Here is a 25346-nt window from a genome sequence, read left to right as displayed (position 1 = left end):
GGAGAGTTGTTCCTAGCACGATGGGCCCATGATGCCTCAGGCCACCAGGGTAGAGATGCCACCTATAAGTGGGCACGAGACCGAGGGGTGGATCTAACCATGGACAGTATTTCTCAAGTTATCCATGACTGTGAGATGTGTGCTGCCATCAAGCAAGCCAAGCGGGTGAAGCCCCTCTGGTATGGTGGGCGGTGGTCCAAGTACAAGTATGGGGAAGCCTGGCAGATTGATTACATCACACTGCCCCAGACATGCCAAGGCAAGCGCTATGTGCTCACCATGGTAGAAGCCACCACGGGATGGTTGGAAACCTACCCTGTGTCTCATGCTACAGCCCGTAACACCATCCTGGGCCTTGAAAAGCAGGTCCTTTGGAGGCATGGTACCCCTGAGAGGATTGAGTCAGACAATGGGACTAATTTCAAGAATAGCCTTATAAACACCTGGGCTAGGGAACATGGCATTGAGTGGGTGTACCATATCCCCTACCATGCACCAGCTGCAGGGAAAGTGGAGAGGTACAATGGACTGTTAAAAACCACCTTGAAAGCATTGGGTGGGGGATCTTTCAAAAACTGGGAGCAGCATTTAGCAAAGGCCACGTGGTTAGTTAACACCCGAGGTTCCACCAACCGAGCAGGCCCTGTCCAGTATGAGTCCCTGAATATAGTAGATGGAGACAAAGTCCCAGTGGCACATGTCAGAGGTTTGTTAGGGAGGACAGTGTGCATCAATTCTGACTCGAGTATAGACAAACCCACTCTTGGGATTGTCTTTGTTCAAGGACCAGGTTGTACATGGTGGATAATGCAGAGAGATGGAACAACACGATGTGTACCTCAGGGAGATCTGATTGTGGGGTGAGGCTCATATGCAAATACTGTTTGCTGGATGTTGTTACCATTGTCTGTACATTAGATCACACAGACATGAGACAGAAGGAAATGTGTAAGTGTCAAAGGTTTGAGCAAGTGAGATGGAAGGAAATGTGTTTGAGTAAGTGAAAGATGGACGTTTTTACTTGATGAAGTTTTTACATGGTTTTTAGTATGTTCACGATATGGAGATAAGGGGTGGAATGTCCTAGGGTGACATTATGGTGCTTGTATCTCCAGTTGTGTGTTCTGTTTGTGCTTGGTATTATGTCCTGTGCTTTCAGGACTGAATCTGAAAGTGAAGGTTTGTTCTGTCTTGCTATCAGCCGGCTCAATTCCCCCACGGTCTGTGTTTAGGAGAGGCTTGCTAGCTTGCTGGCTTTGCTTGCTTTGCTTTGCTCGCTTTTGGCTCCTGCTTTTCTTGCTTTTACTTATTAGTTAGTTCAGCTAGGCAGTCCAGGTTTTTCTCTGGACTGTTTTTTTTTTTTTTCCCTCTTCCTTTCCTGAATATCATCTGAACCTGTTCTGACTGGGGACCTGGGAAACACCAAGAAACACCGGAAGTCTGCATTCTGTGATCTGCTGGAGTCATTCCCCAGCGCCGGATACCGATAACTGGGCGACCACTCGCAGGAGAGAATTTCTGAGTTTGTCATCTATTCAGAGCAGTGAAGGAGTTTTTTGTCATCTGGTGTTGGGTTTTTTTGGTTGTTTTTTTTTGTTGTTTTTTTGTTGTTTTTTTTTTTTTTTTTGTGCTGGGCAGTGGTTTTGCTTGTTAAATAAACAGTTTTTTTTCCACTCCTCTCTGAGGAAATTATTCCCGAACCCGGTGGTGGGGGGAGGAGTCGTGGAGGTTTGCTTTCTGGGGGCTCCTTCCTGAGGTTTTCCCCCAAATTTGCCCTAAACCAGGACAGGGAGGTACCAAGGTGTCACTGGCGGGGTTTTCGGGTTCCCTTTGGGATGCCTGAGACTGCTTCTGCAGCCCTCAGAGACGGAGCACATTCCCGAGCCTTGCCCAGATAGAATTTTGGCTCGCCGTGAGCTCTCAGACCAGCGGGGAAAAGAGACCAGCATATGCAGAAAGGCACAAATCCATAGTTTATTCTATGAAGGCATCCTATCTAGCATATACCAACGGCTATTGTTTTACAGGGGTTTTTATATCTTTTGAGGGTTTTACAATTTGCACCAATTACCAAGGGAATTCTACTTTCTAACCAATCCCTGAGGGATTTTACGTTCAAAGCTGGCCTATGGATACTAGAAGAAAATGACCCACTAATACTGAAGATAGATAAGAGGGTCTTCCAAGGGGGGGAAGCTAAATTCCTTTTGTATTCATCATTTCACAAGCCATTTCTTATCTCTAAGCTATGATTTTCCAAGGAGCTTGTTCTGAGGATGCAGGGAAACTTTCTTCTGTGTTTTCTGCTCCCTCCACAACTCCTCTCTCTGTATTTACTAAAAAGGCGCTTCCAGCAACTTTCTTGAAGCATTGAACAAAGCATGCAAACATAGCTAACACAATGACAACTATGATTAAAATCCATAAAAGTCCCTTGACCAGACATGCGGCCCACCCCGTCAGTCCCCATTGTCCAAAATGGTTGTTGAACAAGTCTGGGGTGGTTTGTACTTTCAAATCCTTCACAGGGTCCTTCAGCTTCTGGATGTTTGCTTGGATGGATGTTGAACGTGAGGAGAGATTGAAGCAGCACCTCCCCTGAAAGTCTTCACATCCATGTCTGTAAGCGAGCAGCAGGAAGTCGATTGCAGCTCGGTTTTGCAGGGATGCGTGTCTCGTGGTTTCTTCATCCTTTAAAAGATCACTCAAGGCAGCAGATGTAACATTGGCTTGCTTACTGAGCCAACACCCTAAGTGAGTAATTTCACCAAGGGCTTTTGCTGCAGCCACCCATGGAAAGAACAGGGAGACAGTAGCTCTTGTGCATCTGTTCCAATTGCACAATTTAGGGTCACAACTTTCATCAAATTCAGTGTAAGATCTTTTTCGTGTTTTGATTCACTCTCCTTTTTCCAGTTATGCAATAAGGTAATGTTGGGAGTGAGGGTAGAAAGCTTGCCAAGGCTACAGGGTCCCCCCTGAAGGCGAGAGGGGATTCCAGCCCAAACCCGATCACCACAGATAAGAAACATTCCACGGGGTAACGTTTTGGGGTGGATGGAGGATTCAGAGAGAACATGAGTGGTGTAATTGCACCAATCTGGATAATTATAGGCTTTGTTGATGGGTGATAGGTCTTTTCTGTATGTGTTTCGAATTTGACTCAATCCAGGCCAATTTTGCTTTGGACTTGTGTAGTAAAATTTGACACAGTATGTTGCTTTGGAGGACCCCAGCAAATCTAATTCTTGGGGTTCCTTGAGGGAATTTGGCAGTATTTTTGTCCAATGGTCCCAAGTGTCAACTGGATTTGGTCTCTTACGACTGGTGCAGAGGAGCTCTGAGTTCTGCACGGGCCATTCATCTGCTACAAAGGGAATTCCTACCAAACATGTGGAAAGTGGGTTATCAAGGTTGCCCATGGACAGGCACATGTTATCTTGTTTCAATGCCTTTGCTAAAGTCACCCAGATATTGTGATTGGGTTGTGGACTGATCCAACTGAAGGCATGTGGCACGGTGAAGAGGATGCAGGAAGCAGTGAGGACAGCATCAAAGGAGAAAATTTTCATCTTTGGACAAGGATGGGCCTTCTGATAGGGAATATAAATAAAGTCAGTTATTTTTACGATGGGGGGAGAGAGAGGGTTAGGGTTTTCTCCTTCATCTCCTTCCTTGTCTCTTCCCCCCCCCTTTTTTTTTTTTTTTTTTTCTCTAAGGATAGGGAAGGGAATATAGGATTAGGGGTTTCAGTAAAATCATTGGGGGAGGGGGGGGAACTAATACTAGGGTGTTTCAGTAGAGGTAGTAACATCTAACTAAAGCGTCACTTTGTGGCCAGACTATGTCTAGCTTATGATTTGCCTGAAGCAGCAGATTGCTGCCTAGTTTTTTGTCTCGTTTGCTGTCTTGTGACAGGACGATCTTTTCTTTGAAGTGCAGGTGTTTGGTGGTGTCTTCTTCTCCAAGCAGTGCTGGTTTGGTTTTGAGGAGGTCTTGTATTTGACTCTGGGGAGCTTTTGTTGTTGTCTGTTGGAGTAGGTTTTGCCGTGCCTTGGTATGGTTTTATGTTTTTTCCTGGGAATCATCTTGGTCCAGATGGCAGGGAGATGCAGGCGTACCCCCTTCCCCAGGTAATTAATTGGAAAGGTCCAGAAACCTGATGTGTTTCAGGGTCTTTCACCAGCACTAGTGGTTTCTCAGTGAGCTTTGCTTGAGTTGAGTTTGCAAAGTGTCGGAGTATTGGGGGGTCAGGTTCTGACTCGGTTCCATTTAGGAAATTGATGACGTAGAGTGATTTGCAGAGTCTTTCCACTGGAGATAAAATTTCTGTGTCTCTTTGCTGTTGGTGAAGGACTCTTTTGATGTTCTGATGAGTTCTCTCTACGATGGACTGTCCTGCGGAATTTCCAGGAATGGTCTGAATGTGTTCAATTCCCCATTCACTGAGGAACTCTTGAAATTTGTGAGAGATGTAGGCGGGTCCATTATCAATTTTGATCTTTTTTGGAACTCCCAGAGTGGCAAATGCTAGGAGAAAGTGCTTGATGACGTGAGTGGCTGTTTCTCCTGCACGAGCCGATGTAAAAACTGCTCCAGAGAACGTGTCAACTGACACGTGCACATACTTAGACTTTCCAAAACGTGGGAAATGGGTGACATCAGACTGCCACAGCTGGCCGCTGTTCAGGCCTCTAGGATTGACTCCCGTACTCATACAGGGTACTTGGTAGTTTTGACAGATTGGGCACGTTGCCACAATGACTTTTGCTTGGCTTTTCGCAATTTTAAAATTCTCATGAGGGCAGGTACATTTTTGTGGAAAAATGAATGTGACAGCTTTGCTTGAGCAAAAATGTTGGGGATGTTTGCAGTCTCGACTGGCATGGCCAGTGCATCCACTTTCCTGTTTCCCTCTGTAATAAAACCTGGGAGGTCAGTGTGTGACCTAACATGCATGATGTGGTAGGGTAATTTTCTGTGGGAAATGAGGGTTATTAATGAAGAAATCAATTGGAATAATTTTGGATTGGAAATGTCTTTGAGGAAAGCATGTTCTGCTCTCATAGCTATACCAGCTACGTAAACAGAATCTGTGACTAAGTTAAAGGGTTTGGCTTTGAATTTCTCAAAGGCTCTGATAACGGCTGCCAATTCTGCAATTTGTGGAGATCCCTCCCCAATTTGGACATGAGATTCCCATTCGTCAGTTTTGGGATTTTTCTAAGTCATGACAGACTTGTGAGAGGAACCTGAGCCATCTGTAAAAACTGTTAGAGCTTTGAGAAGTGCTCTACTTTGAACGAGTTTTGGGACCAGATTGAAGGTTGCGTTTCAATTAAAAACTTTGTGTTTTGGTATGTGAATAGAAATTTGGCCTGTGTAGCTATCTAGAGCAAATTGAAGGTTTTCATTGGTTTGGAGCAAATTTTCCAAATCTCCCATGGTCAGGGGCAGGTAAATGCATGTGAACTCACACCCTGAAAGAGAGCGGAGGAGGGTTCTGGCCTTGTTTATCAAATGTGCCATGATTTCTTGAAACGTGGTAATTGTCTTTGTGGGCTGATTACTTGTGAAAACCCATTCAAGGATCAACAAGGGGTCTGTGAGTTGAGGGTCCCATTGAAAAATCAGTCCATAGAAGTAAGGGACCTTTCCGAAAAGGACAAACTGGAAAGGCAGATTTGACTCAAATCTGTGTGCTTGACATGAAGACAGGGCTTCCTGAACTTTGATGATGGATTGTCGGGCTTCCAGGGTGAATGTGCGTGGAGAGTCCAGGTACTTGTTGCCATGGAGGAGGTTGAACAGAGGGGCGAGGTCTTCTGTTGTGCATCCCAGTAGGGGACGGATCTGGTTGATGGATCCACACAGGCTGTGTAGGTCTCTTAAAGTCTTTGGGTCGTCTGGAATGGAGAGCTGCTGGGGTACAACAGTCCTCTCTCTGATTAAAAGTCCTAGGTATTTCCAGGGGATGGTGTACTGTACTTTGTCTTCACAGATTCCAAATCCTGCTTTTTCTATGGTTTGAACGGTTGTTTTGACAGCTTTTTCTAAGTAGGTCTTTTCTGATGCACAAACTAGGATGTGGTCCATGTAGTGATGAATGATTGCTTCTGGGAATTGTTCTCGAACAGGAGAAAGGATGTGTGCCATGTGCCATTGGCATATCGTTGGGGAATTTTTGAGTCCTTGGGGAAGGAACAGCCAGTGTTATCTTTTGAGAGGAGCTTCTCTGTTGAAAGAGGGGACGGAGAAGGCGAACTGTGGTGCATCTCGGGGATGCAATGGGATGCTGAAGAAACAGTCTTTGATGTCAATGACCACAAGTGTCCAGTCTTGAGGCAGCATTGATAGTGATGGCAGGCTGGGCTGGAGGGGACCCATGTCTTCAATGATGTTGTTGATTTTGCGAAGGTCTTGGTGAAGCCTCCACCTCTCTGTTCCAGGTTTTTTCAGGATAAAATCTGGTGAATTCCATGTGCTGTTGGACTCCACAATGCGGCCTTTTGCCAGCTGTTCTTCAATGAGGGCTTGCAATGCGCACAGTTTGACCTTTGATAGGGAGCACTGTGCCTGCCATAGGGGTTCATCACTCTTCCAGGGGAGACGAGGAGTCGGTGGGACAGTGCGCGCTTCAATGGCACCCATCAAAAATCCCGTCTTTGAATTCGGGGGGAAGTTGGGTTAGGGCATCTCTGCCCCATAGGGTGATTGGGGGTCTTACCACGAAAGGTTGGATGGTTGACAGTTTTCCTTCAGGCCCTTCGATGAAGACGTTGCGTCTGCTTCTCATGGAAACGGCAACTCCCCCACTTCCAGACAACATGCCTGCTACAGCTTGAAGTTCCCAATGTGGTGGCCATTCTGAGCGGGCAATGATGGTCACATCAGCACCAGTGTCTATCATTCCTGGTTTCTGAATTTTTTCCCCGTAGCAGAAAAGTCTGCACTCGAAGATGGGTTTGTTTGGACCCATAATTTGTGTACACATTATTGTAGGGTTGAGAGGGATCCGTTCCATGTGATTTTTTGGAAGCAGGAAGGCTTGTGCTATAGGTGTTTTCTGTGGAAGAAAAAAGGGAATGCACGTGCAACACAATTGGACAAAGATTTCTTTTCCAGGTGCTACAGTTTGTATTTCAGGTAAAACAGAAATTTGTGTTGGGCCATGGAAACTGTCACCGAGGATTAAAATGTCCCAAGGACCATCTTGTGGTCCATACTTTGCTGTAGGGATATGATAAAATTTTTGATCTGTAATATTTAAAGACAGAACAGTCACCAGCTGACGCCTGGTTCCCATCGAAATCTAGACAAATGTTGGGTCTGCCTGATGTAGTGTGGAATTTTCGAGGACGATGGGGTTTGATGCTCCTCTCTTGTCATCATTGGGGCTGAGTGGAAGGCAGCTTTTGGTTTGTTGTCTGTGCCCAGAGATGAAACCAGGCTGCGTTGGAAGTTTTTTGGCTGATGTTGTTGTTTTTGTTGCCTTTGGGGTTTGTGGTAGTTGTTGTGGGGGTTTTGGGTGGGTGGTTTCTTTGGGCAGTCTCTGATAAAATGTCCAAGTTCCCCACAGTAGAAACAACGAGCATTGTCTTTGGAGACCATCGCTGCAAAGGCTCCAGAGACTCCATCAGCAATGCCCTTGGCAACTGCTTTGGCCACTGTGTTTTCAGTGGACATGTGGCGTGTGCAGCTTTCCACCATCTGTTCAATGGTGGGGTCAGTGTCTATAGGTAAAGCTCTTAAAATGGTTTTGCATTGTTCATTTGCATTGCTTAAAGCAAGTTTTCTTACAAGTTCCTTTTGCGCTTCTGTGCTCTCTATTTGTTTTTCAAGAGCATCCTTCAGCCTGTCTACAAATTTTATAAAAGTCTCATCTATTCCCCGCTTGATATTGAAAAATGCAAGCTAGGAATAGAGTTGTCAGGGGTAAAAGGAATGAGGTTTTTGCTGCATTAGCAGTGTCCTGCAGTGTTTCTTCAAGAATAGAGTTTGCTTGTTCTGAGGGTTTAGAAAATTGGTTTTCACCAGCCAGTTGTTCAACAGTAAAATTCTTTCGATTGGGATCTTTTGAATACTTATCAGATAGTATTTTTAATTGTTTTTTCCAATGCCTTTCCCATAACATAAATTCGGCCGGTGACAGAAGGCAAGCTAAATTTTTGAGATCATGGGGAACCATCACAAAAGGAGTAAAAAAGGCTTCTAAAAAATTTCTAAAAATGTGTGCTGATCTGCCGTGTTCTTTTGCATTTTTTGCCAATTCTGTTACTTGTTTTGTGTCAATTGATTGCCATTCTGCTCTGTTTGAGGATCCTCCTCTGCGGCCTCTTTTATAAATCACAGGAAAGGCAGAGATTCTTTGGGCTAATTGCCAATTACCATCTTGGGTTGCTTGTAACTTTGCAGTGGCCCATACATCTGGTTCTTCTGAATCAGAGGCAGTGGAATCACTGCCGCTGTATTCAGAGGAAGAGTGGCGTCTTCTTCGGGCACGACGCTTTTTGGAACTCGAGGGGAGAGGTTGGAGGATGGGGGCTTGGGTGGGAGGGGAGGGGTCTGAACGTGTAAAAGGATGTGTGTGGGTGCACTGCATGGTGTGGCCACAAGGTGGCATAGGCGCAGCAGTGGTTGCAGTTGTGCCAGCCGCGCACCTTTGCTGAGATGGGGGAGCTGCACAAGAGGTGCAGTTGAAATCCGAGACGTGCTGGGGGATGGGTGGGTGTGGGGCTGCCAGGCAGGGGGAGTTGTTAGGAAGGCACAGGATGGGCTTCGGGGGACGGGTGTGCAGTGGGATTACACTATCGGGCGGAATATGCGTTTTGGGGAGAGGGGGGATATTTGTTGGGTGCACAAGTGTATTCCTGGACGGAACTGGGACAGGAGAAGGAGCAGAGGGACCTGCGGGGACCAAGGAAGCATGAAGGGAAGGTGGTAAAACATTTCCGGGGACAGGAACCGGGACAGGGGAGACCTCGGGTGCTGGGGGCTGGAGAAAGCATCCAGGGGCATCATTAGGGGATGAACCGTGGTGGGAAAACACCGGGTTGTGTGGGGAGGTGTTGAGATTTGTTTGTGTAACTTGGAGAGTATGAAAGTTAAGGGAAACAGATTCTGTATGGCATGGGGGATGGGATAGAGAGGGGTGAAGGGCGGTTGCCAAGGGAATGGGGTTTGGGGCAGGAAAAATCGAGGTGGGAGTGGCGTTTGGAGCTGTGTGAGCTGAGTGGGTCTGGGCTATAGAGGTGGGCGGGTGAGTGGCAGCTTGGGGGTGTGGAAAACTGGCTGTGTGAAGGGCGGGGTTTGGGAACTGTGTAGTAGTTTTTATAGTTACCTTATCAGTTGTTGGGGGGAGGGGTGGTGCTGGGGAGAAGAAGATAGCAGAGGGCCCCCGAGAAGGTGGGATACCGAAGGGGAGAGGAGGTGAATGAGGTGCGGGTGGACAATTTCGGAGCACAGAAGGGGGAGGGGGAGGATTTTCAAGGTTAGGGGAGTCGGCTCTTATGTGAACAAAGGAGTGTGTCGTTTGTGAGGGTGCCGGTGTGTGTGTCGGGATGGGTAGAGGGTCCCTGGCTGGGTTACAGGCAGCTGTGGGGGACGCGCCGTGGGGGGGCAGGGAGGCAGCTGCAGGGAGGTGAGTTTGTGTGGGATGGGGGGTGCCTGTGCTGGGTTGCAGGTGTGCCATGGGGTTGGAAACGGGGGGCGCTGGGGGTTGAGGAGGATGGGGGGGGGGGTCGGGACGGGATGTGGGGTTTGGGAAGGCGGTTATTGGTTTAGGGGCGGAGCGGGGAGAAAAATTGGAGAGGTGGCTGTGTGTGTATGACCTTGTGTGTGGATAGGAATGTCGGTTTCTATGGAGACAGGACTTTTAGGGGTAGGGAGTGAGGCGGGGGGGCAGGGATAGGATCAGCAATGGGGTCTGGGCTCTGGGTTGTGACTGGGGGCGCCACTGTAAGGGAAGAAGGGGGTGAAATGGGGGGCGCAGGGGCCGAGGCAGTGGAAAAGGGGTTTTGGAGGATGGGGGGGGGGGGAGGTCTGGGGGAATTTGGGTATTGTCAGAGGGGATAAGGGGGGAAAAGAGTGGGGAGAGGGTAGGGACAGTATTTTTTTGGAGTTTTCATCTTGCTCTTATGATATGTTGAAAAAGAGGAATAAAAGAGGTCACAGAAAAATCAGCATTTGCTTGGCATTCAGAAATTTTCGTGCCAACAGTGTCCCAGAAAGAATCCAAAAGGATAGTTTGGTTATTAAAGTTGGAAAAGTGAGTAGAAATCCATTTTACAAATCTTTTCAGTACAGTTTTAGAACAAGAGCGTTTTGAAAAAGAGAAATTGTCAACGGATAAAGTTTGTTTTATTATATTATAAAGATCTCTTTCGCTATGGGAAAGAATAATTCTAGAAAAAGGATTTCCCATAGCCAACGAGCAGAAAAAAAGAAAACAAAAGCAAAAAAAAAAAGCAAAACCCAAAACAAGACCCTAGGGGAAGAAAAGCTGATTATACTCACAAAGCTTATCTTTGGCGGGTCGTTAAAGCTGCTCTTCAGGTGCTGGTCAACTCCACTCCTGAGCGGGGAGGGGTCTCAGGGTTGTTGAAGTCAACTCGGTGGAGTTAAGTCTTTTAGAACAGAGACTTAACTGCCGAATTTTTTGTGACACTCCAAGATGGATATAATCAATTTTTGATGCCATTCGCCAAGTGGGCAGAATCCACTACCGTTCAGGTGCCACTTGTGGCTGGCTGGGTTTTTGGGGTCCCTTTGGGATCCCTGAGACTGCTTCTGCAGCCCTCAGCTATGGAGCAAGTTCCCTAGCCTTGCCCAGATAGAATTTTGGCTCGCCGTGAGCTCTCAGACCAGCGGGGAAAAGAGACCAGCATATGCAGAAAGGCACAAATCCATAGTTTATTCTATGAAGGCATCCTATCTAGCATATACCAACGGCTATTGTTTTACAGGGGTTTTTATATCTTTTGAGGGTTTTACAATTTCCACCAATTACCAAGGGAATCCTACTTTCTAACCAATCCCTGAGGGATTTTACGTTCAAAGCTGGCCTATGGATACTAGAAGAAAATGACCCACTAATACTGAAGATAGATAAGAGGGTCTTCCAAGGGGGGGAAGCTAAATTCCTTTTGTATTCATCATTTCACAAGCCATTTCTTATCTCTAAGCTATGATTTTCCAAGGAGCTTGTTCTGAGGATGCAGGGAAACTTTCTTCTGTGTTTTCTGCTCCCTCCACAACTCCTCTCTCTGTATTTACTAAAAAGGCGCTTCCAGCAACTTTCTTGAAGCATTGAACAAAGCATGCAAACATAGCTAACACAATGACAACTATGATTAAAATCCATAAAAGTCCCTTGACCAGACATGCGGCCCACCCCGTCAGTCCCCATTGTCCAAAATGGTTGTTGAACAAGTCTGGGGTGGTTTGTACTTTCAAATCCTTCACAGGGTCCTTCAGCTTCTGGATGTTTGCTTGGATGGATGTTGAACGTGAGGAGAGATTGAAGCAGCACCTCCCCTGAAAGTCTTCACATCCATGTCTGTAAGCGAGCAGCAGGAAGTCGATTGCAGCTCGGTTTTGCAGGGATGCGTGTCTCGTGGTTTCTTCATCCTTTAAAAGATCACTCAAGGCAGCAGATGTAACATTGGCTTGCTTACTGAGCCAACACCCTAAGTGAGTAATTTCACCAAGGGCTTTTGCTGCAGCCACCCATGGAAAGAACAGGGAGACAGCAGCTCTTGTGCATCTGTTCCAATTGTACAATTTAGGGTCACAACTTTCATCAAATTCAGTGTAAGATCTTTTTCGTGTTTTGATTCACTCTCCTTTTTCCAGTTATGCAATAAGGTAATGTTGGGAGTGAGGGTAGAAAGCTTGCCAAGGCTACAGGGTCCCCCCTGAAGGCGAGAGGGGATTCCAGCCCAAACCCGATCACCACAGATAAGAAACATTCCACGGGGTAACGTTTTGGGGTGGATGGAGGATTCAGAGAGAACATGAGTGGTGTAATTGCACCAATCTGGATAATTATAGGCTTTGTTGATGGGTGATAGGTCTTTTCTGTATGTGTTTCGAATTTGACTCAATCCAGGCCAATTTTGCTTTGGACTTGTGTAGTAAAATTTGACACAGTATGTTGCTTTGGAGGACCCCAGCAAATCTAATTCTTGGGGTTCCTTGAGGGAATTTGGCAGTATTTTTGTCCAATGGTCCCAAGTGTCAACTGGATTTGGTCTCTTACGACTGGTGCAGAGGAGCTCTGAGTTCTGCACGGGCCATTCATCTGCTACAAAGGGAATTCCTACCAAACATGTGGAAAGTGGGTTATCAAGGTTGCCCATGGACAGGCACATGTTATCTTGTTTCAATGCCTTTGCTAAAGTCACCCAGATATTGTGATTGGGTTGTGGACTGATCCAACTGAAGGCATGTGGCACGGTGAAGAGGATGCAGGAAGCAGTGAGGACAGCATCAAAGGAGAAAATTTTCATCTTTGGACAAGGATGGGCCTTCTGATAGGGAATATAAATAAAGTCAGTTATTTTTACGATGGGGGGAGAGAGAGGGTTAGGGTTTTCTCCTTCATCTCCTTCCTTGTCTCTTCCCCCCCCCCTTTTTTTTTTTTTTTTTTCTCTAAGGATAGGGAAGGGAATATAGGATTAGGGGTTTCAGTAAAATCATTGGGGGAGGGGGGGGAACTAATACTAGGGTGTTTCAGTAGAGGTAGTAACATCTAACTAAAGCGTCACTTTGTGGCCAGACTATGTCTAGCTTATGACTTGCCTGAAGCAGCAGATTGCTGCCTAGTTTTAGGTTTCGTTTGCTGTCTTGTGACAGGACAATCTTTTCTTTGAAGTGCAGGTGTTTGCATTCAAAGCTGGCCTATGGATACTAAAAGAAAATGAACCACTAATATTGAAGATAGATAAGAGGGTCTACCAAGGGGGGGGATGTGGATTCCTTTCTGTATTCGTCATTTCACAATCCATTTCTTATCTCTAAGCCATAGTTTTCCAAGGAGCTTGTTCTGAGGATGCATTCTTTATGAATGTTTTCTGCTCCCTCCACACCCCCCCCCCAGGAAGCAAACCCAAGCGGCCCCTCCCCTAATCAGTTCGGGAAGAAATTTCCTCAGAGAGAAGTGGAAAAACCTGTTTATTCAACAGGCAAAGCACTGCCCAGCACAAAAATAATGAACAATACCGAACAAAATCTCTTGCTGCTCTGATGAGATGACAAATTCAGAAAGTCTCTCTCTTGTAGGTGGTAGCTCAGCTCAGTTTCTTATCAGTCCCTGCAGCACTGGAAAATGCCGCTGCCCAGGCCAGGCACCAGTGGGCCACAGGTGCAAGCTCCTGGTGCTCCCTCCGGGTCCCCAGTCCAGAGCAGGTTCAAATAATTCCAGGAAAAAGAGAAAAAAACTATTCGGGGAACTTCTTTGCTTCAGTTAGTCAAAAACTAACTAAAACCAAAGGAGAGCTCTATCCTGCTGTCCACCACGGTGACACAGTCCAGGAGGCAAAGTGATGCAACTCCTATCCTGGTTTTGGGCAAATTTGGGGGAAAACCTCCAGAAGGAGCCCCCAGACAGCAAACCCCACGACTCCTCCCCCCCCACCACCGGGTTCGGGAAGAATTTCCTCAGAGAAGAGTGGGAGAAAAAACCTGTTTATTTAACAAGCAAGACACTCCCCAGCACAGGAAAAAAAAAACAACACCAGCTGACAAAAAAACTCTTTCACCGTTCTGAAGGGATGACAAACTCAGTCTCTCTGGCGAGTGGTCGCCCAGTTATCAGTCTCTGGCACTGGGGAATGACTGCTGCAGGTGACAGAGTGTAGACTCCCGGTGTTTCTTGGGGTTTCCCAGGTCCCCGTCCAGAACAGGTTCAGATGGTATCCAGGAGAGGGAGGGGACGGGGTGGAAAAGAAAACAGTCCAGGGAAAAAGTTGGACTGCCTAGCTGAACTAACTAATAAGCAAAAAGCAAGGGCAAAGTGAAGGAAAGAAAAAGAGGCAGAAGCGAGCAAGCAGGCAAGCAAGCCGAGCTAAAACCTCTCCTAAACATAGACCATGGGGGAGGTGAGCCGGCTGATAACAAGACAAAACAAAGCTTCACTTTCAGAGTCAGTCCTGGAAGCACAGGACATAATACCAAACATAATCAGAACACACGATTGGAGATACAAACACCATAACATCACCCTAGGACATTCCACCCCTTATCTCCATATCGTGAACATACTAAACAGCATGTAAAAACTTCAGCAAGTAGAAATTTCCATCTTTCACTTACTCGGACACATTTTCTTCCATCTCACTTGCTCAAACCTTCGACACTTACACATTTCCTTCTATCTCACTTGCTCAGACCTTTGACACTTACACATTTCCTTCTGTCTCATGCTGCCTAACCCCACAATCAGATCTCCCTGAGGTACACATCGTGTTGTTCCATCTCTCTGCATTATCCACCATGTACAACCTGGTCCTTGAGCAAAGACAATCCCACGAATGGGTTTGTCTGTACTCGGGGCAGAATTGATCCAAACTGCCTTCCCTAGCAAACCTCTGATATGTGCCACTGGGACTTTGTCTCCATCTACTATATTCAGGGACTCATACTGGACAGGGCCTGCTCGGTTGGTGGAACCTCGGGTGTTAACTAACCACGTGGCCTTTGCTAAATGCTGCTCCCAGTTTTTGAAAGATCCCCCACCCAATGCTTTCAAGGTGGTTTTTAACAGTCCATTGTACCTCTCCACTTTCCCTGCAGCTGGTGCATGGTAGGGGATATGGTACACCCACTCAATGCCATGTTCCCTAGCCCAGGTGTTGATAAGGCTATTCTTGAAATTAGTCCCATTGTCTGACTCAATCCTCTCAGGGGTGCCATGCCTCCAAAGGACCTGCTTTTCAAGGCCCAGGATGGTGTTACGGGCTGTAGCATGAGACACAGGGTAGGTTTCCAACCATCCCGTGGTGGCTTCTACCATGGTGAGCACGTAACGCTTTCCTTGGCATGTCTGGGGCAGTGTGATGTAATCAATCTGCCAGGCCTCCCCATACTTGTACTTGGACCACCGCCCCCCATACCAGAGGGGCTTCACCCGCTTGGCTTGCTTGATGGCAGCGCACGTCTCACAGTCATGGACAACTTGAGAAATACTGTCCATGGTTAGATCCACCCCTCGGTCTCGTGCCCACTTATAGGTGGCATCTCTACCCTGGTGGCCTGAGGCATCATGGGCCCATCGTGCTAGGAACAACTCTCCCTTGTGTTCCCAATCAAGGTCTATCTTTGACACCCCTATCTTTGCAGCCTGATCTACCTGCTGATTGTTTTGCTGCTCTTCATTAGCCCTACTTCTGGTAACATGGGCATCTACATGGCGAACCTTCACAGGTAGTTTCTCTAACCGGGTAGCGATATCTTTCCACTCTTCGGCAGCCCAAATTGGTTTTCCTCTACGCTGCCAGTTAGCCTCTTTCCATCTCTCCAACCATCCCCACAGAGCATTAGCTACCATCCATGAATCGGTATAAAGATAAAGCTTTGGCCACTTCACTCTTTCAGCAATGTCTAGGGTCAGTTGAACCGCTTTGAGTTCAGCAAGTTGACTGGATCCACCCTCTCCTTCAGTGGCCTCTGCTACCCGTCGTGTGGGGCTCCATACAGCTGCTTTCCACCTCCTATTCATCCCCACAATGCGACAGGAACCATCGGTGAATAGAGCATAGCGTGTTTCCTCTGCTGGCAGTTGGTTATATGGTGGAGCTTCTTCAGCCCGTGTCACTAGTTCTTGTTCCTCATCTGTGACACCAAAACTTTCACCTTCAGGCCAATTTGTAATTACTTCCAAAATCCCAGGGCGATTCAGTTTTCCAATCCGGGCGCGCTGTGTAATGAGGGCAATCCACTTGCTCCATGTAGCACTGGTGGCATGGTGGGTGGAGGGAACCTTTCCTCTGAACATCCACCCCAGCACCGGTAGTCGGGGTGCCAGAAGGAGTTGTGCTTCTGTGCCAATCACCTCTGAGGCTGCTTGGACTCCTTCGTAGGCAGCCAAGATTTCCTTCTCTGTTGGGGTATAGTTGGCTTCAGACCCTCTGTAGCTCCGACTCCAAAATCCTAACGGTTGGTCTCAAGTCTCATCAGGCACCTTCTGCCACAGGCTCCAGGACAGACCATGGCTCCCGTCTGCAGAGTAGAGCACGTTCTTCACATTTGGTCCTGTCCTGACTGGGCCAAGGGCTACTGCATGAGCAATTTCCTGCTTTATCTGGGCAAAAGCTTGTTGCTGCTCAGGGCCCCAATGGAAATCGTTCTTCTTGTGGGTAACCAGGTAAAGAGGGCTCACAATCTGACTGTACTCAGGAATGTGCATTCTCCAAAAACCTATGGCACCTAAGAAAGCTTGTGTCTCCTTCTTGTTGGTTGGTGGGGACATAGCTGTGATTTTGTTGATGACATCAGTAGGAATCTGACGCCATCCATCTTGCCACTTCACTCCCAGGAAGTGGATCTCTCGAGCAGGTCCCTTAACTTTACTCTTCTTGATGGTGAAGCCGGCTTCCAGGAGGATTCAGATGATTCTCTCTCCTTTCTTGAACACTTGTGCTGCTGTGTTCCCCCACACAATGATATCATCAATATATTGTAAATGTTCTGGAGCCTCACCCTTTTCTAGTGTAGTCTGGATCAGTCCATGGCAGATGGTAGGACTGTGCTTCCACCCCTGGGGCAGTCGATTCCAGGTGTACTGCACTCCCCTCCATGTGAAAGCAAACTGAGGCCTGCATTCTGTTGCCAGAGGAATGGAGAAAAATGCCTTGGCAATATCGATAGTGGCGTACCACTTTGCTGCCTTGGACTCCAGCTTGTACTGGAGTTCCAGCATGTCCGGCACAGCAGCACTCAGTGGTGGAGTCACTTCATTCAGTGCACGATAGTCTACGGTCAATCTCCATTCTCCTTCAGATTTACGCACAGGCCAGATGGGGCTGTTGAAGGGTGAGTGGGTTTTGCTGACCACCCCTTGGCTCTCCAGCTCACGGATCATCTTATGGATGGGAACCACAGCATCTCGAGTTGTTCTGTATTGTCGGCGATGCACTATGGAAGTGGCAATTGGTACCTTTTGCTCTTCTCCCTTCAGAAGTCCTACTGTACTTGGATTCTCAGACAGTCCAGGCAAGGTGTTCAATTGCTGGATGCCCTCTGTCACCACAGCTGCTATCCCAAATGCCCACCTGAATCCTTTTGGATCTTTAAAATACCCCCTTCGGAGGTAATCTATGCCCAAAATGCATGGGGCCTCTGGGCCAGTCACAATAGGATGTTTTTTCCATTCATGTCCAGTCAAGCTCACATCAGCTTCCACCAAGGTAAAGTCCTGTGATCCACCTGTCACACTAGCAATAGAGACAGATTCTGCCCCCACATATCTTGATGGGACTAATGTGCATTGGGCACCAGTATCAACCAAAGCTTTATACTTTTGTGGTTCCGATGTGCCAGGCCAACGAATCCACACAGTCCAGAAAACACGATTTTCCCTCGCCTCTCCCTGGCTAGAGGCAGGGCCCCTCTAATCCTGTTTATCCTTCTTTCCTTGGGCATATGTCTTAGAGGTTCCTTCAAGGGGATCAGACATATCATCATCATCATCATACTTGGCAGCTTGGCTACGGGCAACTGGAGCTGCTCTCCTTTTGGTGGAACTTCCTCTTTGAGTCTTGCCTTCCTTCAATTCACGCACCCGTTGTGCCAGAGCAGCAGTAGATTTTCCATCCCATCTCCTCATGTTTTCTCCGCAATCACGTAGGAAGAACCACAGCTCAGCTCGTGGGGTGTACCTCCTCTCCCCATCGGGGGAACATCTGCGTTGGATACCAGGGCCTCTAATTTGTACTGCTGAGATTTGGAGAAGGTCCTCTTTAATCTCCTCCCTGAGTCTTTTATGATTCTCCTCTATCTTGTCTTCTAATTTCTGCAGACGTGTTTCCACAGCTGCAATTCTGGCAAGTGTTGGGCCATGCACGGCATCTGCATATGCTCGGAGCTTTTTCGCCATATCAAGTACAGTCTCCTCCCTGTCATCCCACTTCATTATTGCTAAAGCAGAAGCATATTCATGGGGCCCAAGCTGCACAAGTTTTCGCCACATCACAGATGTACATGGTACCAAGTCCGGATTCCTAGTTGTTATGTCATCTGAGAAGGTAATCTCTGACACTGCCATTTCTCTCAGGCGTTGGATCCCTTGTTCTATCGTCTTCCACTGGGTCTGCTGCATATAAAGATCGTCTGCACACAGATATCTTTGTGCTACACTGTCCAGGACCCGTGCCCAGAGGCTGTGAGGGTTAGGCCCCCTCATCATTCCTTGGTCGATGACAGGATCATGTGACAGGGATCCCAAATGCCTGGCTTCAGTGCCGTCCAGAATTGTAGCCTCGCCTGCAGCATCCCAAAGACGGACCAACCAACTAATTATAGACTCATCAGGTCGTCGGGTGTAATCCTTTCTTAGGCCACGGAGGTCCTTTAGGGAAAAAGACTCAATATTGGCCTCTGATCTTGTACCAGTTGCTTTGACTCCTGGTTTTATGTCAGGAGGCGTTGAGGGTCCTTCTCCTGCATCATCATCATCATTGTCATCCACTGGTTGATCAGTCTTGTCTGTGCACTTTCCACTTCTCGTGCTGGTAGCAACAGCCATTGGTTGAGACTTACTGACTGGTTTAGCTGCTGGCTTAGGCTCACTGTCTGGTGTAGTTGTTGGCCTCTAGCCTGGGGTGTTGGCTACAGCCTGAGTGACTGGGATAGTGGCTTATTTATCTGCTTGTCCCCCTTCCTCTGCTGCCCTACAGTATCTTGCAGGGTACAGTAAGCATATGCCAGGGCCCAGCTCACTGCAATGATCTTCTTCTCCTTAGAATTACCATGGCACTTCTCTTTCAGGTACTTTGCCACCTCAGCTGGGTTCTGAATTTGTTCACATGGAAAATCCCAGGATGTAGGGTCAGAAAATTCCTTTAAGATTTGGCCCATATCCTCCCATTTCCCACACCACTCAGGATTTCTCACGCCTGGCTCTAATCTGGGGCCAGGGGTCTCAGCCCCTCTAGAAATCTCAGCTCTCATTCTAGAGAAACTGCAAACTGTATAGAGAAAGCTTACCATATTAAACACCAGAAAGATGGTCTCTTTAACATTCAGGGGAAACTGAACATTCTCTAATAAGGATGTAACAAATTCAGAGGAGAAGAAGGAAAACAAAGGCTGAAAAGCCTCATCCCCTGCTTCTCCTCTAAGAAACTGAGTACACAACCATAACCAAGAACTATATATTCCTGGAACAGACTCCAGCACCTTTATAAATCTCCTGCAGGCCATTAAAACCAAGCCCAGCCCGATGGATATTCTGGTCAATGTCCCTCTGCTACAGAAACTACGTATTAGGGACAATACCGGAGCTATTTTTGGATAAGAAAATAAACCTAGGGACCACAGAGGTATTAAGACCTCAAAAAACCCTAGGGACCAAAAACCCATGCAGGCCTCCACCCCAAAAGACATGAATTCCAACAACATAGCCAATAACTGCTCTATACCAACACAAAAGAATTTGAACCAAATTATTATTAGAACAGGGTTTTTTTTCCCACTTTCTCAAGCCCCGAGATGGGCGCCAAAATATTTGTCCTGGTTTTGGGCAAATTTGGGGGAAAACCTCCAGAAGGAGCCCCCAGACAGCAAACCCCACGACTCCTCCCCCCCCACCACCGGGTTCAGGAAGAATTTCCTCAGAGAAGAGTGGGAGAAAAAACCTGTTTATTTAACAAGCAAGACACTCCCCAGCACAGGGAAAAAAAAACAACACCAGCTGACAAAAAAACTCTTTCACCGTTCTGAAGGGATGACAAACTCAGTCTCTCCGGCGAGTGGTCGCTCAGTTATCAGTCTCTGGCGCTGGGGAATGACTGCTGCAGGTGACAGAGTGTAGACTCCCGGTGTTTCTTGGGGTTTCCCAGGTCCCCGTCCAGAACAGGTTCAGATGGTATCCAGGAGAGGGAGGGGACGGGGTGGAAAAGAAAACAGTCCAGGGAAAAAGTTGGACTGCCTAGCTGAACTAACTAATAAGCAAAAAGCAAGGGCAAAGCGAAGGAAAGAAAGAGAGGCAGAAGCGAGCAAGCAGGCAAGCAAGCAAGCAAGCAAGCCGAGCTAAAACCTCTCCTAAACATAGACCATGGGGGAGGTGAGCCGGCTGATAACAAGACAAAACAAAGCTTCACTTTCAGAGTCAGTCCTGGAAGCACAGGACATAATACCAAACATAATCAGAACACACGATTGGAGATACAAACACCATAACATCACCCTAGGACACTATGTTTTGAAAACAACCACCTCAGACATTCCACCGCTTCTTCCCCTCCTTCGCTCTGAAATCCAGCCTTAAAGGTACAAAACTTGTTTCTGGGCTAAACAGATGAATGGGGATACAAATCAACATCACAAAGTTACCCCAGGACAGGAGAGTCTGTTCAAGTTGCTTCATATATAAAAACCTTTTGCATGCTGAATGCATTTTTTACTTAACAAATAAAATGTACATAAAAATGATTTGCATCCCAGTTACTTGTTCCGTCAGTCACATGCTTCATAGAAACTTTATGTAATTCTGACTTTGTAATCATGCCTAATGTAATATGAAGGTCAAAATTTCAGCTCAAACTCTTAACGGTGCTCAGCTGGGTTAGTGTTAAATCTTGGCCAGCACTTTGGAAAGAGTCAGCATTGCAAAACACCCACCCAATCCAATCCTAACTAAGCCAGGATGGTAATAAATTCAATAGACTGGGGAAAAAAAAGCCACTTGTACTATTCTAGTTTCTAGAATACGAAGAATAACTTTTGTAAGAGCATATTTGGTTAGATATTCCCTCTGTACATCTCTTCATTCTCCTCCCCCATTTCTTAACAATAAAAGCAAACACAACATGTGACAATTGATAAAAGATTCGTGTTAATCACAAAAGCATTGGGGTTTGTATAAACCAGAATACTAAGCTCTGAAGTGAAGCATGGACACTAGATAAAGGAAATTATATGATTAAATAATTCTGTTTAAAATCACCTTGTTATGTTATATTATGTTGTATTATGTTACATTACATTATGTTATATTATGTTTTTCAAATAAGTTGTATCAGCTACCAGCTTGCGAGATCGGACTTCCCAAAAAGCCCTTCCTACCTTTGTCTAATCAATACTGCCTATCCCAAAAACCAGACTCCCAAAACTTCTCTGGTGGTTATCTACAAAGACCAGACCTCCAGAACTTCCCTGGTGGTCATCTACAAGGACCGGATGGCAATCTGTGACTGATTATCACCCAAAGGCTTTGTGAATTTGTGAACAACGAGAACCCACAGTATAAGAAGAGGCTGCAAACCAAGGTTCGGTGGAGCGTGGAGTGGGCGGTGACCCCTCGCGTTCCCCAGCGCGCTGCTTGCTCTTTCTATATCAAATAAAGCAATCTAAAATTTTGCTGAATATCGAGACTTTTGTCTCTCATTTATAACAATTTGGTGCCGAAACCCGGGACGTCCTTGGAGCCCTGAGAGGCACTGCGATTTCGGGGAGGCGCCCCACTGCTGTGGCCCTGGTTCGTCAGTGATTCTCGGGACCCATCGATGTACTGCACCATATAGACTGAGCAAGGAAAATCTCCCCAGAAGACCGCGGCAAAATCACCTGTAATTCTTGTGCACGAAGACCCAGACAGGAGCATCGGACTGTGAGTATCTGTCTGGTTTGGTGGGGATGACTGTGTGCTTGCCTGAATGAGACGTGGCCTTTGCTGCGAAGCGAGAGTGGAGTCCTTCTATCCGCGTTTCCAGCATCCCGCGAGGGACCTGGCCGGTGACCGGACGAAGCGAGTGAGCACAAAGGGAGAGACTGCTTTTCTTGTCCTAGCCCAGGTAGAGGCTAGGTCCTTCCCATCCTAGCCCAGGTAGAGGCAGGACCCGGGAAGGGGGCGGGGGGAGAGGGTGAGGAAAAGAAAAGCAGATGGCAACACACCGGTCACGGAGGGAGAAGGGAAAAGCTGCTTTTCCCATCCCAGCCCAGGTAGAGGCGGGTTCCGGTCCATCCTGACCCAAGGAGAGGCAGGGGTTCGGGCGGAACACATCGGGGAGTGCAAACACCTCAAGACAGTCCCTTGAGGTAAAAATGGGAAAAAGAGAAAGTAAGATTCTGAGTCCCAGGGACCCACGAGGAGATTCAAGTTCATTTGGTCCACAAGGAGATTGGGAAAATAAAGACAAGACAAGTAGGTTGCCAGAAATACCACCAGGCAGCCTTTTGGGAGTAATATTAAAATGTTGGGACACAGGGGTGGTATACAGAGGAAAAAGTAAAGAAAAATTGATTCAATATTGCATGGTGGAATGGACCAGAGAAATGATCCGTAAAGATAACCTATACTGGCCCATGTTCGGATCATTTGAGGGTTGGATTTGTCGGGCATTAAACACATATGTGGCTCATAAAGAACCATTTAACAGAGAGGAATGTGAGTATGCTGCCCTGTGGGCAAAACAGTCCAAGCCATCCTTGATATATACTTTAAAAGAAAAAGAGGATGAAGATAAAAAAAAGGTTACCTGGGAACCCCTCGATAATCTCCCACCTCCGTATAATACAGAAAATACAGGAGACCCCCCCCACGCACCCACTTCTCCTCCTGGTACTCCCATAGCTCTAAAAACTTGCTCCAGTCAAAGGAATACCAGGAGAGATAGTATCACCAGAGAGGAGGGAGATAACGACACAAAGGCTCGCCTTTACCCCCTGAGGGAAGTGCCATTAGCAGGACAACAGGCTGGCTTAATTGGATTTGTAAATGTTCCCTTGAACACAGGGGAAGTGAGAAACTTTAAAAAAGAAATGGGAAAACTATTAAAAGATCCTATAGGGGTATTGGAGAGACTAGATCAATTCCTCGGACCAAGTATGTATACTTGGATGGAATTACAATCTATATTAAGTATCCTATTCACCACGGAAGAACGGGAAATGATCAGACAGGCTGGAATGAGGGTATGGGACCGGGAACATCAGATTGGACCTAGGGGAGACCAGAAATGGCCATTAAATAATCCTAACTGGGATAATCAAAATTATGTCCATCGCCAGAATATGATGGACTTAAGATGGATACTCGTTAAAGGTAGCCGAGAATCAGTTCCTAAAGGACAAAATATTAATAAAGCCTTTAGTGAACAACAAAAAAAGGACGAATCCCCGACTGACTGGTTGGAGCGGCTGAGGAAAGATCTCCAAATCTACTCCGGGATAGACCCTGATACACAAGTGGGTCAGGCACTCCTCAAAGCCCAATTTGTTGCTCGATCATGGGGAGATATTAGAAAGAAATTAGAAAAGTTAGATGATTGGCAAGATCGGGGGTTACAAGAATTGCTAAGAGAAGCACAAAAAGTTTATGTAAGGAGGGATGAAGAGAAGCAGAAAGCAAAAGCAAAATTCTTTATAGCTGCAGTTTGTGAAACACAGAAAGAAACCCAGCAGAAAGGGGGAGGGAAACCACGAAAACCCCCACCAAAACAAGGAAATGAAGCAGGAAATAATTCACCAAGGCGAACCTGCTTTTACTGTAACAAGAAAGGTCATATAAAGAAAAATTGTAAAGAACGGATACGGGATGAAAAAATGTTCCAGGAAGATGAATAGGGGTGTCAGGGGCTGTATGTATTAGGGACCATACCATCCAAAGAGCCCTTGATAAAATTAAAGATTGGTCCCCAGGGGGAGGAGGTGGAATTTTTAGTAGATACAGGAGCCGAAAAATCCACAATTAAACACCTACCAAAAGGGTGTAAACCTAGTAGAGAAACAGCACTCGTGGTTGGAGCAAAAGGTGAACCATTTCGGGTCCCTATTATTAAAAATGTGCAAATTGAGACCCGAACCAAAATTGAATTAAAAGATCTGCTGTTACTGCCAGAGGCAGAAAATAATTGATTGGGGAGGGATTTAATAATAGCATTGGATTTGAAAATTGAAGTATCCCAAGGTCAGCTTAAAATTTTTGCTTTAACTCAAAAGGACGAGGAGCAAATATGTCCTGAGGTGTGGTATTGCTGCCCGAAACCCCAAGTAAAACACAAACTAACAGAGTGTCAGTTTATGCGGTGCTTTATTCAGGGCCCGGGGACCTGCGGACTCGCGTCCAAAGTCAGGATCCCACTGGTTCCCTTTTTAGAGGGTTTTTTATACCCTTTTTACAAATGGTTTATGTGCAGAAGTACACATTCTTCTATAGATACATTCACCTTGAAGATAGCATTTTGCGTCATAAATCTTACATGGTTGCTTATCTTAGGACTATAGTGTTCTCCCCCTCAATCTCTCTCTTACGCCACTGCCCACCACCAGTACTTTATTTATGTTTATACTTTAACCTTATCACTAACGGTTCTGCATGCTCTCAGCACAGCACATTGCTAAGTTAGTTTCCCAGGGCCTACTCTGGGAACTGCAGTCTTCAAGCCTTAGCATTACTAGTACTATTATGGTTTATACACTTTATATTCTAATATTCAGGATTTCTAGTCCATACGGTAACAGTATACCCCTGGAGAAATAGGGAAGTTAAAAATGAAACCTATCAAAGTGAAAATCACTGATCCTGATTTGCCTATCCGAGTTCGTCAATATCCAATATCACTGGAAGGGAGACGGGGCCTTAAGCCTCTCATAGAAAACCTTTTGCAACAGGGGGCTTTGGAACCATGTATGTCCCCACATAATACTCCTATTGTGCCTGTCAAAAAGACAGACGGGAATTACAGATTGGTACAGGATTTGAGAGCTATAAATCAGCGAACTGTTACCAAATTTCCCGTAGTAGCAAACCCTTACACACTCTTCAACCAGTTGTCCCCTGACTACACTTGGTATAGTGTAATAGATCTAAAAGATGCCTTCTGGGCATGCCCATTAGAGGAAAGTAGTAGAGATTACTTTGCCTTTGAATGGGAAGATCCTGATAAGGGCAGGAAACAACAACTGCGTTGGACAGTATTGCCTCAGGGCTTTACAGAATCCCCTAATCTCTTTGGACAAGCCCTAGAAGAATTAATGCAATCTTTTGAGTCACCAGACCGGGTGAAATTGTTACAATATGTAGATGATCTATTAATAGCAGGAAAAGACGAGAAATCTACTAGAAATGGGACTATAAAACTTTTAAATTTTTTCGGACAACAGGGATTGAAGGTATCCAAAGCCAAATT

General features: G+C 46.4%; 2 protein-coding genes across 2 annotated transcripts; both read right to left on the bottom strand.

Moving 5' to 3' along the window:
• Window positions 1-1950: 1950 nt before the first annotated feature.
• Window positions 1951-3674, bottom strand: LOC148220265 (uncharacterized). The gene is given in 2 exon segments (XM_088155528.1): window positions 1951-2900; window positions 2903-3674. Coding segments are annotated over 2 exon segments (1329 nt in total). The 5' UTR covers window positions 3573-3674; the 3' UTR covers window positions 1951-2241.
• Window positions 3675-11056: 7382 nt separating this feature from the next.
• Window positions 11057-12548, bottom strand: LOC148220264 (uncharacterized). Its single transcript, XM_088155684.1, is given in 2 exon segments — window positions 11057-11837; window positions 11840-12548. Coding segments are annotated over 2 exon segments (1329 nt in total). The 5' UTR covers window positions 12510-12548; the 3' UTR covers window positions 11057-11178.
• Window positions 12549-25346: the final 12798 nt, after the last annotated feature.

The sequence above is a fragment of the Sturnus vulgaris genome, chromosome W (assembly GCF_052056855.1).
Source record: "Sturnus vulgaris isolate bStuVul1 chromosome W, bStuVul1.hap1, whole genome shotgun sequence".
Lineage (NCBI taxonomy): Eukaryota > Metazoa > Chordata > Aves > Passeriformes > Sturnidae > Sturnus > Sturnus vulgaris.
The sequence above is the reverse complement of the archived record's forward strand: the minus strand, read 5'-3'. Positions and strand labels throughout refer to the sequence as shown.